Source organism: Falco peregrinus, chromosome 1, assembly GCF_023634155.1.
Source record: "Falco peregrinus isolate bFalPer1 chromosome 1, bFalPer1.pri, whole genome shotgun sequence".
Lineage (NCBI taxonomy): Eukaryota > Metazoa > Chordata > Aves > Falconiformes > Falconidae > Falco > Falco peregrinus.
This window is the reverse complement of record NC_073721.1, coordinates 19529174-19543441: the sequence shown is the minus strand read 5'-3', so window position 1 is coordinate 19543441 and position 14268 is coordinate 19529174. Positions and strand designations below refer to the sequence as shown.

Genomic DNA, 14268 nt, shown 5'->3' with positions numbered 1-14268 from the left:
TTTGCAGCATGCCAGCTCCTTCGACACCCTGTGCTCCCACCACAGCAGTGCCACCACCGCCCAGCTGGGACCCTATGCCTTCAAAATCCCCCTCTCCATCCGGCAGAAGATCTGCAACAGCCTGGATGCTCCCAACTCCAGGGGAAACGACTGGAGGCTTCTCGCCCAGAAACTTTCCATGGACCGGTGGGTTTCTCCATGCATTGCTTTCCCCTCCTGTGCCCCGAGCATGGGGGCTTCGCTCTGTGCTCCCTTCCTGCTGCATGCATCCAGCTAAGTTATGGCCAGCCATATCGGTCGACCCGTAAATATGGATATAGCTGTGCATGGTTATACCCATCTGTATTCATGCATCTGTTTGTGCCGTTTCTGCCTAGCTTCACCTTCAAGGACTGAAGGCAGGGAGGGTAATTTCAGCAAAACAAAGCTTGTGTTGCTTTCGCGTGAATGCCAGCACTGTATAAAAATTGAAGACAGTTTCTCAAGGGCTTTGACATTTGTGTTACAGCATTTCCATCAGGGTTCATGTTGCATTCCTGAAGGGCACCGCACCAACCTGGACCTCCTCTCTGCTTCCCCTTTGCAGGTATCTGAACTACTTTGCCACCAAAGCCAGCCCCACCGGGGTGCTCCTGGACTTATGGGAAGCCGAGCACCAAGACGACGGCGATCTCAACACCCTGGCCAGTGCCTTAGAAGAGATGGGCAAGAGCGAAATGCTGGTGGTCATGGCCACAGAGGGGGACTGCTGATGATGCTCCCTCCCCACAGCTGGCGGGCCGGGAGGACGAAATGGGGGGCGAGGGGGAGACTCTTCCCTGACGGTGGAGGGAGGCACATCCATCCCCGGGCAGTGGTGGAGTGAGGAAGGGCCGAGGCCTTTGCTTCTCCCTCCTTCCCCGCATCACTGTCAGCCTTAGAGACCCATCCTCAGCGTTTACAAGCAATTCAAGTGTTACGCAGCATTCCTATTCCTCCTCCTCCTCCTCCTCCTCCTCATGGCCTGGGGAGGAATTAGGGCTTCTCAAGTCGGGACGGGGGCTTTCCTTCTCCTTTGTTTGGGTTCCCCTCCTCCTCCTTTAATAGCCTTTCTGCATTGAAGGGACAAGTACAATCTAGGCGAACAGCTTCTGTCAAAAGCTTCAGACAGCATAACAAGGCAAATAAGAAAGAAAAAAGGAAAAAAAAAAGTTTCTTAGGAAACGCAAATAATTTATTATCCAGATCTTTGGATGAGTCCTTTTTAAAAAAAAAAAAAAAAAAAAAAAAAAAAAAAGACAGATTTATAAATCTTTTTTGTGTGTGTGAGAGCAAGAGCGTTGCTATGGTCAGGGTGGCAAAGAGAGAGATTTAAATGAACATGCTTTTGTAGGGAAAAGAGTGTGATTCAAGTCAAGAAAAATGTGTTTACATGTCCTGGGACCCCCGGGAAGTCCGTAGGGTGAAGTGCCTCTACGCCCCTCTGGTTCAGGGCCAGCTGAGACCCTCCCCAAGAGTTTTTTCCTTGCAAACTCCCCTTTCCCTGGCAGCAATGCCCAGTGGAGTGAGGGGTCCACCTCCTCCTTCAAGGAGAGATGAGGGATGCTGCCCTTCATTTAGGGTTTGGCAGGGGAGTGTGTCCAGATCTGGGTATTTTTAATGAATTCTTCCCTGGCATCGTTTGGGGGAGCTTTTTAGGATGACTACGCCTTCATTTGCATAACTTCTGTACAAACCAAAGATTTCAAGTCCTGCACCAACCTACCAACCTACAGGCCAAAGGAGGGATGTTTTAAACCCACCAGGATTTTGTAGTGAGCACTGGGCTTGGGGGTCAGAGGGAGGTGATAAGCAGCTTGTGGAGGGGTCCGGGGAGAGTAGAGGGCTGGTGGGCCAGGATGCAGCCCCTTGCAAACTGCATCATTTTTGGGATCTTGGGTTTTGATGCAGTATTTCAGCAGGAATTCGGGGAGGGAGACATTGGTATCTCCAAGTTGCAAGCCAGGCTGAGCATTTTCATGTGAGGGACAGCATCATAAGCAGCGATTGGGTTTCCATCCTCTCATTGCAGCTCCTTTTTTTCCCCCCTGTAATAGACTTTTTATAAATGATGGAGAAGTGAGATGAACAGAAAGTAATCAAGGGGTAGGCAGGAGTAAGGTTCCTTACAAAGATATGGTGTCTAAATGAAGGTAAAAATTTAGATTGCCTGCAGATAGAAATAGTTACTCAGTAAGTGCTCTATCTTAGAAATATGTCTGTTTAAAAAAAAAAAAAAAAGTAGGGGAAGGTAAGCTCAGGATTAGACTAGATCACACAGCAAGGCTGTGGATTCTCCATCAGTGGAAGTATTAAGAGCAGGGTCTGAGAGCAGGTCCTGTTTCAGGCTGCAATGTGCAGTGTCCTGGCTGCGAAGCCCTGGACTGGTGTTGCAGGGTGCCTGCAGCATCCTGAAGCGCTCTGTGGACCAGAGCAAACTCAGGGAGCCCTGCCACCAGTGAGAGCATTGCCTTTGCAGGGTGGCTCAGGGGGAGTTTTCAGTATTGCTCGGGCACAGATATGATTTCTTTCAGCAGTTCTTGAAGCAGTGATTGAATATATAGAGCCAGTCCCTGTTGTGTTTTGGGGTCTCTTGGGTTCATTTCTTGCTGGGTTTTCAATGCTGTGGGAGAGGGGGGTTGTTTTTCATTTGTGCTGGATGGGAAGACTTCTACAGGGTGAGCTCCTGCATCATGTAATGAAGGGTTTTATCCATCCTTTACGTTGCATTCGAGCATCTGATACCTGAGACCCCATCTCTGAGCTAAGAGGGAGTAAGCAAATTTGGAAAGACATTAAGAGCTGACAGACCAAACTGGCTGCTGGTGTTTTATAGGGCTCCTTTCTCAGTGCCGCAGTGCTCTCTGTGAGATGAGATCCTCTGCTTTGGGGTTGCATCTGAATCTCTCTTGCTGTCATTCTCACTGTCTCTGGTTCACAGATCACTACACCAGCACACACACCTGTCTGTCCATCCGTCCCATCCGCAGGTGCCTCTGCCTCCATCCCCATCCATCTGCATTTGTCTTCCCCTTCCTTTTGGCGGGCAGCAGCTGCCTGGATCCGCCAAAGTGCATGTTTGGGGAGCTTCTCCCCTTTTTTCAGACCAGGGAACCTGCATCAGGAGCGGGACAGGGAGGAGGCAGGGTTTGCCCCCCACCCTGGTCCTCTGAGCACCTGTGCCCATCTTCCATGGGTGCCAGCTCCCAGAAGCCCTTCACGCCTCCCTCCGTGACCAGAGATTTCTCCGTCTGGGCATTTTGGCAAAGGCAAACCCGTGGTCCGTGTCATGCTGGCAGTGTCCATCTCTTGCTCTGCAATCTGTTTCCATATTTATATGTCCAGGGGATGGGCCTGGTGGCATCCTCTAAAAACCACATCTGTTTATTCTGTAAACTAAAGAACTGTAAATAAAGTTTAGCATTCCTATTGTAACAAATTAATTTTTATGCAATAAATTATATTTCCTAGTCTAATAAAAAAAAAAGAGAAACAATCTGTTCGCTCCTCTCACGTTCATCACTCACCAGTTCCTGCTGGGTTTAGCATCTGCAGGGGTTTGGGTCTGGCTGGAGCAGCAGCAGCAGCATGGGAATCCCCTTGCGCATCCCCTCCAGCCTGTTTTTGGGTCCGATGCCTCAGGTGTCCCAGCGCTGGCAGCGGGAGGATGTTGCTGTCGGAGTCCCTAATGGAGGTAAGCTGTAAAGATTGATTTATGGTTTGTTTTGGACTCGCATGGATGATTACAAGACAGGAGACTAGTGCTACAACTGTCTCATGGGCTAAGCCACAATCAAGCAGTTAATTTCCTTCCCTGAGGGATATCCTGCAGAAAGCAGTGCCCCTTCCAGCAAGGACCAGGCCCAGGGTGCTTAACTGGGGAGCGGGGAAAGGAGTATGGAGCTGTAGTACATAACTTGGGCACCCCTGTCCTCCAACCGCCACCTTGCTCTTCTGTGTCCTTGCCTTGCCCCATCACTCCCTTGGGGACCGCCTCCACCACACTGCTCCCCTGCGTTCCAGCACCAAATACTATGCTGGGGGAGATACCTTCTCAGAAACAGTAACTTTCTCTTTGCATCTTCATTCCTTTAACCTGTTTGCCAAGTTGCTTTCGCTGGGCACCTTTTGCACTAGCCCATGTTTCCAAGGGCCCAGAGCTGTGGATAGCTTCAGCTGACTGCTGCCTGAGTCACCTGATGTCCTCCTACAGAAATACCCAGCTTGTTAACTCCCCTTAAAATTAAGCTGGCCCAAATCCTCTCTGCAGTTTATACACATAAAATTCAGTCCCCATGACAGATTCAAAAGTCACTGCCGTGCCATCACTAAGTGTTGACAGATTTATTCATCCGGAGAGAGGATGCCCAGGAGCACTGGAGCAGCGCACGTCAGGGTCTCTTGACTTTTCCATTGTGTGTTCAGGAAATTTCCTTTGGGCCAGTCCCGCTGGATTTTACAATTCACTTACCGTGAGCTGCTCTGTGCACATCAAGCTGTACCAAGGGGTGGAGGCAGCTGCTCTGTAAGTCCTGGTTAATAATTTTTAATCTCGGTTTTAACCATTACTTGCACGCCCTTTGCTCCATTATGCTTCTAGTGTGGCAAGGGCAAGTAGTACTATGGATGCCCATAGATGTCCTATGGCATGGGATAGCCGTGATACCCTCTCCGCTCCTTCACAGCTCACCCTGCTTTCAGACCAGCGCTGGCCCTGTATTATGGGGCTGGGGTGGAGGGAAGCAGCCTGAACCCTGCTTTGAGCACAGGGGTGTCCCTAAAACCTGCCCTGAGCCCATGTGGGGGTCTGTGTTGCAGAGGGTCTCTCGTGTATGGGTAAAATTGACTCAAGGGGCCGTCACGCCTTCGGTTAAGCGTGGACTGGCTTCATTTCCCCTGCTCGGCCTTCACGGTCCCTTGTGCTGATGTGATCTGAGGCTCTTCTCCAGCAGTGGATTTTTTGACATGATAGACGGCAGCAGGTCAGAAACATCAGGCGAATCCCTCTGAGTTGATGGGTTACTGACTCGGATAGGCTGTGCCATCTCCTCAGGTGCTTTTTCAGCCTGGCATGTCAATGTGGATGAAAATCCCAAGGAGAAACCTCTGGAGAGAAACTCATGTGCCCCTCTAAAGCCTTTCCATTTCAGCACACTGCCAGTGGGTTGGTTGTGTGCTTCTGCTTGTTTTGCTAGTGAAAGAAGGGGGTGGAAAATAGAGCGTGCAGATTTCTTGAGCTATTTTAACATTTGGGTGACGAAAGCCATCTGATCTGCTCTCCTTGAAGGTTCAGAGAGGCTGGAGATGGGTAATGGCTGGCCCCAGCCCCCAGACGGTGGCCAGCTGTGTGTCCACTGGTGCTGCTGGAAGGTGAGCTGTCTGGGTTTATCTGTATTTCTCCCATAGGCAGCTGTACACGGAAAAAAACCAGACTGGACCATCTCAGGGCCTTCTGCGAATAAACAGAGGCTTATTTTGCTTCGATGAAGAAAGGCTGGATATATGTGCAATGGAGGAAAACACAAGGAAGAGACCCAGGTTGGTTATAGTTACCTGCAATAGTGGAGATGGGGAAGGCTAAAGGCAAACAGCTGACAACTGGAAACATAAGATGTAAAACTCCACTAATTGCCAGCACAAGTGCAAACAAATTGGCAAAGCGTGTCTGGTTGGAGTGGGGCTGCAGAAAAGCTGGGGCCTCACCGGTTTATCTTTTTCATGTGTGGCTGCCCACATGCCAAGGAGCCAAACCCATCTCTGGGGAGGGAAGAAGGGAAAGAGGAGGCAGAGGAAGGCTAGTGATGTTTTCCTTCACAGTCCCATGGTGCCCTCGGGGCAAGTGTTAAAGTGTAGTTTGGAGGAAACTGAGAGCTTTACAATGAAATTAATCCTAGTGGGGCATTGCAGGAAGCCAAGTGAGTAAAGGAGGAGCCCGTGTCCTGGCTCTGGCAGGGGCCCCTCATCCTACAGAAGATGCTCCCCATTCCCCACCCTCATACCCTCAGGAGGGGACCAGGTGCTCGCACTTCGGTGACATCCACCAAAACCCAAGTCCTGGCAAAAGCTTTGCCGTGGCCGTGCCGTGAGCCAGGCGCACCAATTTTGAGAGCGCTTCTCGTTTGTAAACCGGGGGGCGGGGGGCAGCGCTGCTTGCGGTGCAGCTGCAAGAGGCCAGGTGGAGACAGAGGAAATAAAAAAAAAGAAAAAAAACGTAAAAAGATAAAAGGGGGAGAGGGTAAAGAAAAAGGCGGGAGGGCAGGCTTCGGCGGCGGTGCCGGCAGCAAGGGGCGGGCGGGGAGGTGACACCGCCCGGGGGCCGGGCCGGTGCCACCCCCGGGGGGGCGGAGCGGGGCGGCCGGGCCCGGCTCTGTGGGGAAGGAGCCGGCGGGGCCCTGCGGTCCCCCCGTAAGTGCTGCGGCGGGGGGCGCAGGTGTGCGGGGCGGCGGGGGGGGATGCGGGGGGGGATGCAGGGAGGGATGCAGGGGCGGGACGCGACGCTTCCTCTTTCTGGAACCGGAACGCTGCCTGCCGAATCCCCGTTTTCCGGCATTCCCCGCCCCCCCTCCCGCGCGCCCCCCGGCCCCTCCCGTGCCCCTCCCGCACCCCCCGTGCCCCTCCCGCGCCCCCCCCCGCCCCGCGCCCCCCCCCGCCCCGTGCCCCCACAGCCGTTCTGCAGCGCCCGCTGCTGCCGCGGCAGTTGGCGCTCGCCTCGCCTCGCCTGCTGGCGGTGCGTCAGCTTACAAGTCGTTTTCTAAAGCCCGGTGACGTTGTGCGGGTTTATGAGTCATTTTTTTACAAAGCCTTCGCGGTGTCACGTTAGTTTACAAGCCGGTCGGCGAAGCCTGGCGGTGTTGCATTAGTTTACGAGTCATTTTAGGAAGCCCGGTGGTGTTACGCTAGGTTACAGGTTGCTCTGCAAAGCCTGACGGAGTTGTTAGTTCACAAGCTGTTAATCTTTTTCTGGAGCCTTGTATGAGCCGAGGGTTCCTGCTTTTGTAAGGCCAAGGGGACGGGTTAATTATTAATTATGGATGGAAACATGGGTGCTGCTGCGGCAGAGCCTGTCCTCGCCGTGCCTCAGTCCCCTTTCCTATGGCTTTCGGGGGTCCAGCCACCCCCGTGCCGGTTCAGCTCACTCATCCAGCGTTTGCTGGGCGATCATGGGCCAAAGGAGGGGGAAGCTGGGCGCAGCTGCTTGCGAGCAACAGTTTGCAACACTCGTGATAATATCTTTTTTGGTGGTGGTTTTTTGCAGCGTGCCAGCACGATGCATCCGGCCACTGGCAGCTTTTCCCCAGATGAGGAACCCCTGATTGAAGAGCCCTTGGTGAACAGATACAGCCGCCAAAAGCCAAGCGACCGCTTACATGGGGCCTATGTTATTTTTTTTCTCCTGGGCATCGGGTCCCTCCTGCCCTGGAATTTTTTCATCACAGCAAAGCACTACTGGATGTACAAGCTGCAAAACTGTTCAGAACAGGCAGGCCCAGGTGGGCAGGCAGCATCGGATCTGCGGGTGAGTGTGCTGCTTTTGAGGCAGGAAAAAAAAAGCTGATTTCCCTCCTGACTCGTTCCTTTCCCCTCCACTTCCCCGGAAAGTAAATGAATGTCCTCTGGGGTTTTGCTTGTTGCAAACCAGGGGTAGAGGTTTATTTGGGGAGTGCAAATAGTTGCAAGAAAGATGCTTCGAACTAAAAGGTGTAGCACTTTATGGTCTGTCTTTTACCTGTACTTGAAGTGCTAAGGTTTAAGGTGCATTTAAAAAATGTGGCTTAACCTGCCCCATAAGCAAGACTGCCTTTCATAGGGCGATTTCTATGGTGCAAGGTAAAAATCTCTTTGTGGTTTTGGTGGGTTTTTTTGTTTTGACCTTCATGTTTGGTGAGCCCCTGGGCCCCACAGGGTTCTGTGCTTTCCCAGCCAGACTTGGCTGCAACTCTGAGCTTCTGGCCTTGTGGCGAGGCATCGAACACATTTTAAGCACTTTTTCCCTTGCACTGGCTGGTGCAGCACGTCATTCAGAGGTGGCAGCCGGGCTTTGCAGGAGCACCAGCCCTGGAGCATGTGGCTTCTGATAGTCTGAAGCCCCTCTGGATGCTTTACTGCTTTTCCTTCAAGATGTGGCAGTTGTGACCGGAGTACCTCCTCGCAGTGATAAACATCTGGCTTTTGGCATATGGGACAAGGAGCTTGTCATGGGGTAATTGATGAGCTGGCTTTGGGATGGCAGGCTTGGTGGCCTCTCTTTTTCTGCCCCAAAAAGCCACCTTCTCTTGTTCCTCCTGCCGTGACAGGTTTATTTCTCTGTGCCCCTGACAAAGCAATGGTGTTTCTTTGTGGCTGGAAAAACTGTTGGCATGATGAGGCTGCGTCCTGTCCTCCTCCCATTGCCAAGCTTGTTCAGGTGGTTTGGGCATGTTTTATTTTTATGTAAATACAGAGCCAGGTGTGACACCTGCATTTACTCTATGATTTCTCACACCAGTATGGCATCCACAGCTGTTTTAATTTTAATAGCTGTGTCATGGTTCTAGCCAGCAACTAAGTACCACGCAGCCACTCGCTCACTCCCAGCCTCAGCATGATGGGGAGGAGAATCGGGAAAAAGGTAAAACTTGTGGGTTGAGATAATAATTTAATAATTGAAATGAAAGAAAATATAATAATAATAACAGTGATAATGAAAAGGAGAGAAGAATAACATCTACAAGGCAAAAAAAAAAGATCCCTAGTGATGCACATTACAGTTGCTCGCCACCCACTGCCAGATACCCAGGCAGCCCCTGAGCAGCGTTGGCCGCTCCCCACCAACTCCCCCAGTTTATGTACTGGGCATGACATTCTATGGTTTGGAATATCCCTTTGGTTGGTTCAGGCCAGCTGTCCAGGCTGTGTCCCTTCCCTATTTCCTGTGCCCCTCCAGCCTTCTTTCTTCTCCTGAGAAACTGAAAAGTCCTTCACTTAGCTGTCGCGAAGTCATGTTTATACTAAAAACGTCAGGTTGGTATCAACATTATTCTCATACTAAATACAAAACACAGCAGCTACTGAGAAGAAAATTAACACTATCCCAGCCAAAACCAGGACAAGTTGTTAAGCTGGCTGTGTTTTTGATGGGGAAGAAGCAGTGTGTCACCAACCAGGATGCTGAAGTACTGATGTGCTTGTGTAAAAAAGCTGTTTGCATAGCCCTGTTCTTGGTTGGATCAGCCATTACTTTGTTGGAAAGATGTTTCTTCTCTTTCTGTATGGCCTGGCAGGATGCTTTCTAATTCCTCAGTGAAAAGCAACTGGCTTTCCCGCGGCAGGCAAGTCTGATCAAAAATAAACCAGTCGGCCCCATTTCTCCCCTGGGATGGCAAGCCACAGTGCTGCAGCAGCTTACCTGCAAATGGAGCTCAACTCTGAAAAGATGTACCTGTAACTGGCAGCCTGCTCTTGGCTCCAGCCTACTTGCTGCTGCTAATTTCATGCCCCATGCTCCAGGTAACGCTCTGGTGCTTTCAGCTGCCGCCATGGGCCTGGATTGCTTTTCCAGCCCGGCAGGAGCCAGCCGCCAAGTCCAGGCTGGAGCAAAATAAAAACTACTTTGCAAAAGCATCTTGGCAGCACTGGCCAATGCTGGTGACTGATTTGCCACTGTGATGCTTTGTTCTTGTTTGGGATTTTTTTAAGGTACCAAGTGCGCGGTGTGCATCGTGGCAGCATGTTGGAAGATGCTGTAGTTAATACAGGGTCAAACGCCTCCATTATGTGCCTTGGCTCCATGGCTGAGGGATGAGACCTTCCCCCATGAGAGGCAGAGGTGGGAGAAAGGCAGCTCTGGGTGGCAAGGAAGATGTCACGTTTGCTTTGGTGGTGGTGGTGGTGATGATGATTATTAATTGTTATTATTATTAGCAGGTAGGAAAGGGCTGACAGTCTTTCAGTGTTTGTGTTTCTCCTCTAAAACCATGTTGTGGTAAGGACCACAGCCCTTGTGAGCAAGGGGTGCCCAGAGATGAGCTGGCAGGTCAAGGAGGGCTCAGCAGAAAGGGAGAGGAGCTAGGTATATCTTGCATAGACAAAAGTTTGCTCTGAAAGCATATCTGTGATGGGTGGGAATATCCATCCATGGAGAACAATTACCATCTGAGCTGGATTAGCACCTAAGGAGCAGGACTGAAGAGGTGAGATGGGTGCGGAGTCTGATATTTTCCATTGGTCTGTGCATGGATTAAATTTGCCACTCCTCATTCTGCTGCTGTATTAAAAATGTGGCGTGAAGGCTTTCTTTTTTCACATAAATGACAGCAATTGAAACCCTTCTACTTGACTTTTCTTTTCTAGCAGGGTTTGGCCATGCGTAAAGCAAGGTAAAATTTCCCAGTGCAGTGCAGGCTCCTTAGTGCCTTAAATACTTTCCCAATTTTCTTCCCACCACTGTTGTGAGCACATTACTGGGAATGAATGAACATTTCCCCAGGGTGTTTGAAATGCAGCATCTCTGCTGGAGTACTTCAAGTACACTTCTGTTTCGTGGAAAGTGTTATAAAGTCCTTTTTCCTCCCCAAACAGAAAAGAAAATTAACTTGGAAGTATATTAAATATCCCCAGGCTGGTTTGGGCGTTTGTTTTAAGTAGGTTGGTAAATAAGTCTTAGTTTTAGCAGCCAGCTTTGCATTTTGCTTTGTCTTTTCTCCTGTAATTTATCATATGGCCATAGTGTTTTGAGCTTTCTGCTTCACTAAGCCGATGCCGTAAGTGCAGGCATTTATGTCTCCATCTATATGGACCCTCTAGGAGAGATTATTAGATTTCCTGTTGCTTACAGTAAAGCTCCTGATAGGGAAGAATAGGTGAATGTGCTTGTAAACTGATTAAAAGACTAGGATGCAAAGCTAAAAAAAAAAAAAAGGTGATGTGCAGAGAAAATGTGCCAAGTGCCTTCTCGCACTCGGACGTGACATGGCCCCATCTCTGTAGCTAGATAACTGCAGAAAATGAAAGCCCATCATGATGGGGGTGGATATGCAGGTCATAAACTCTTTGCGAGCTTCGTCCTACCTGCTGGCTGAGATTCCCACAGGAAAAACAAGGGATTAAGCACCTTGAGGGGAGAAGATGGAGCAGACGTGCTTTAACAGCATAATACATAAAATGGATTGAAAATGTAAGCATTTGGCTGCAATCTTGGCAAAGAAATCTCTCTCTCTCTGCCATGGTTATTGCTTTCTGTGTGTCCAGCCTGACCTCTGTGTGAGGTGAGCTGGTGTATGTTGACTGATGCTGCAACCAACTTGCTTGGACGATATACAAGCCCCCAGAGTAAATGTGTGTTGAGTCTCAATATAGTTTCTCAATGAGTTTTGTGCATGCAGAGAGGGAGACTGGCAGGGAAAATAGTGTCCCTGTGTCCCCACTCAGCCTGCTTTTGTTGGAGCACGTTCTCAGGCATGGTGTTGCGGTCACTGCATGAAAGGGGATGCACAGGTTTGCTAACCATCACAGGCTTTTGAGGCAGTTAACTAATATTAATGCTTTTGTGCCCTGATTTATAAAAAACAGCTCACAGAGCTCAAGTAAGATGAAACATTCAGGGGATTTGTCCCGGATGCTGCAGCTAGCAGGATAGATTCATACCTCCTTATTTCGGGTGCTGCCCCATGAGGCCAGTGCAGCACCAAGGCAGGTATTTCCTTAACCATTTGTGCTTCTGAAGTTTATATGTCCCTGATTTCTTGAAATGTCCCAGGACAGGACAACCCCCCCCACCCCGGGGCCGTTCCTGCTGCCTATTGTCCTGAGCAGTTTTGCAACACATGCTACAATGCAACAAGGTGAACACCTACACCAAATTGGAGAGGAGTGTTGACCTGTTGGAGAACAAGAAGGCTCTGCAGAGGGATCTGGACAGGCTGGATGGATGGGCCGAGGCCGATTGTATGAGGTTCAACCAGGCTCAGTGCCGGGTCCTGCCCGTGGGTCACAGCAACCCCACACAGCCCCACAGGCTGGGGCAGAGCGGCTGGGAAGCTGCCTGGCGGGGAAGGCCCTGGGGGTGCTGGCTGATGGCCGGCTGGGCATGGGCCAGCAGTGTGCCCAGGTGGCCAAGGAGGCCAAGAGCATCCTGGCTTGTGTCCGAAACAGCGTGGCCAGCAGGACCAGGCCAGGGACTGTCCCCCTGTCCCTGGCACTGGTGAGGCTGCACCTCGAATACTGTGCTCGGTTTTGGGCCCCTCACTGCGGGAGGGACGTAGGGGTGCTGGAGCGTGTCCAGGGAAGGGCAACGGAGCTGGGGAAGGGGCTGGAGCACAAGTCTGATGAGGAGCAGCTGAGGGACCTGGGGCTGTTTAGCCTGGAGAGGAGGGGGCTCAGGGGGGACCTTGTTACTCTCTCCAGCTGCCTGACAGGGGCTGCGGGCAGGTGGGGGTTGGTCTCTTCTCCCAGGTAACAAGTGACAGGACAAGAGGAAACAGCCTCAAGTTCTACCAGGGTGGGGGTTAGTTTGGATATTAGGAATAATGTCCTCACTGACAGGGTGGTCAAGCATTGGACCAGGCTGCCCAGGGAGGTGGTGGAATCACCATCCCTGGAGGTATTTAAAAGATGTGTAGATGTGGTGCTTAGTGACACAGTTTAGTGACGGACTTGGCTGTGTTGGGTTAATGGTTGGACTCCATGATCTTAAAGGTCTTTTCCAGCCTAAACAGTTCTATGGCTCTATGATCGTAACTCCCCATGCGTGCTGTATCATGCCGTATTTAGGACCTGAAATTCATGTGTTGTTCCCCCCACACACACCTGTTTTTCTTTGCTTTTTTTTTTTTTTTCCTGGCAGGACTTTTTTGAGAGTTATATCTCCATTGCTTCAACTGTGCCCTCGGTGCTGTGCCTGGTCGGCAACTTCTTGCTGGTCAACAAGTAAGTGCTGCTCTATTCCCAGGTCTATTAGCCGCGGCTCTCCCTGGCTTTGCCTGTGTCACTCCTTTCTCCGGCTTCAGCCATGGCTCCCAGCTCAGTCTCCCCCTCCCCTGCGGGGAAGCCATGGGACACATAGGGCATCATGAGCCTCCCTGTGCAGCCAAAATCCCCTTGTCTGTCCTTGCCTGAATTGCAACCGGCTGAGATGAAGCGGAGTGAAGCACCCTGCTCCCAGCCAGCAGCACCTGTGCCTGGAGCTGGCTTGAGTTGCACTACTGTAAATAAATTCCTAGTAAATTCCTTGGTTAATTGCTTGGCAAATGGTCTTTCCTCTTAAAAATGCCATTGTTGTTACCAGGGGATGGGCTGACGAGAGCTGAACTCATCCAGGCAGGAGTAACACCTTGCTCTAGTCCTACCAGCCACTGAACTGGGTTAGGAAATGGACCATCTGTGCCTTGTTGCAAGCTTGATTTAAATCTAAAATAGCCACATCCCTTCATTTGTACCCTTCCTTATGCCAGATCAAACTCCTGCACGTTTGCGGGCAAAGAAGGACGTGTTTGTGTGCTTGATCTCTAGATCTCAGCTGCCGGTGTGGCTCCCCACCTCTGCCTTGCCCTTCCGTCCCACACCCCAGGCCAGCCCAGCCAGTCTCTCCGCTGGGTAATAAGTAACCCCCATGCTCAAACAACTAATTATCTGGTAACGATATGCCTGGTTTTGCTTTCACCCAGCCTGCCGTGTTTCCCAGGCAGGCTTTATTGCTGCTGCTGTTCATTGCTCCAGCGATGGGGATAGCTTCAGATTTCTGGGAGAAGTGGGTATTGACAGCTCAGTTGGGCTTATAGGCTTAGTCCTACTGATGGCAAAAGTGGAAACTGCAGAGTTAACATCTAAAGGCGTCTGAGAAAAATAATTACTTTTTATTCCTCATCTCCCGACACCTTTCTTTATTTTCTTTGATCCTTGCAGCAGAGGAGTTGGCGTCCTCTGCATCACACCTTCATGTTATAGTTTTAAACGCGGGAATCTCTCTTTCCCCTTGTGCCCAGGGTGCCTGCCAGCATCCGGATCCTGTCCTCCCTCTTCATCATGCTGGCTATCTTCCTGGTGATCACGGTGCTAGTGAAGGTAGACACCTCCACCTGGACCACCCATTTTTTTGCCCTCACCATTGGCTGCGTGGTCGTCATCAGCAGCGCCTCAACCATCTTCACCAGCAGCATCTTTGGTCTGAGCAGCTGCTTCCCCATGAAGAACTTGCAGGCACTGATCTCCGGTTGGTGTCCCCCAGCAGTGCTGTCCTGGTGGGATCGTGCTCTTGGGTTTTCTGTGGTTGGGTGA

The 14268-nt window shown here is 50.9% G+C and overlaps 2 protein-coding genes across 5 annotated transcripts in view; both read left to right on the top strand.

The window, feature by feature from the left end:
* Positions 1 to 3519, top strand: part of UNC5B (unc-5 netrin receptor B) — a 57676-nt gene extending 54157 nt beyond the window's left edge. For all 3 annotated transcript variants that reach the window (XM_055804409.1, XM_055804401.1, XM_055804392.1), the window contains 2 exons: positions 8 to 186; positions 587 to 3519. In XM_055804409.1, coding sequence (XP_055660384.1) covers positions 8 to 186; positions 587 to 752 — 345 coding nt within the window. In that variant the 3' untranslated portion in view covers positions 753 to 3519. The remainder of the gene's footprint in view (positions 1 to 7; positions 187 to 586) is intronic.
* SLC29A3 (solute carrier family 29 member 3) overlaps positions 1 to 14268 on the top strand; it is a 174609-nt gene that overhangs the window by 155575 nt on the left and 4766 nt on the right. The window contains exons 1-4 of one of the 2 annotated variants that reach the window (XM_055804417.1): positions 6340 to 6423; positions 7274 to 7534; positions 12839 to 12921; positions 13977 to 14203. In XM_055804417.1, coding sequence (XP_055660392.1) covers positions 7286 to 7534; positions 12839 to 12921; positions 13977 to 14203 — 559 coding nt within the window. In that variant the 5' untranslated portion in view covers positions 6340 to 6423; positions 7274 to 7285. Of the gene's footprint in view, positions 1 to 6339; positions 6424 to 7273; positions 7535 to 12838; positions 12922 to 13976; positions 14204 to 14268 lie in introns of those variants that run through there. The other variant, XM_055804427.1, reaches the window with a different exon arrangement.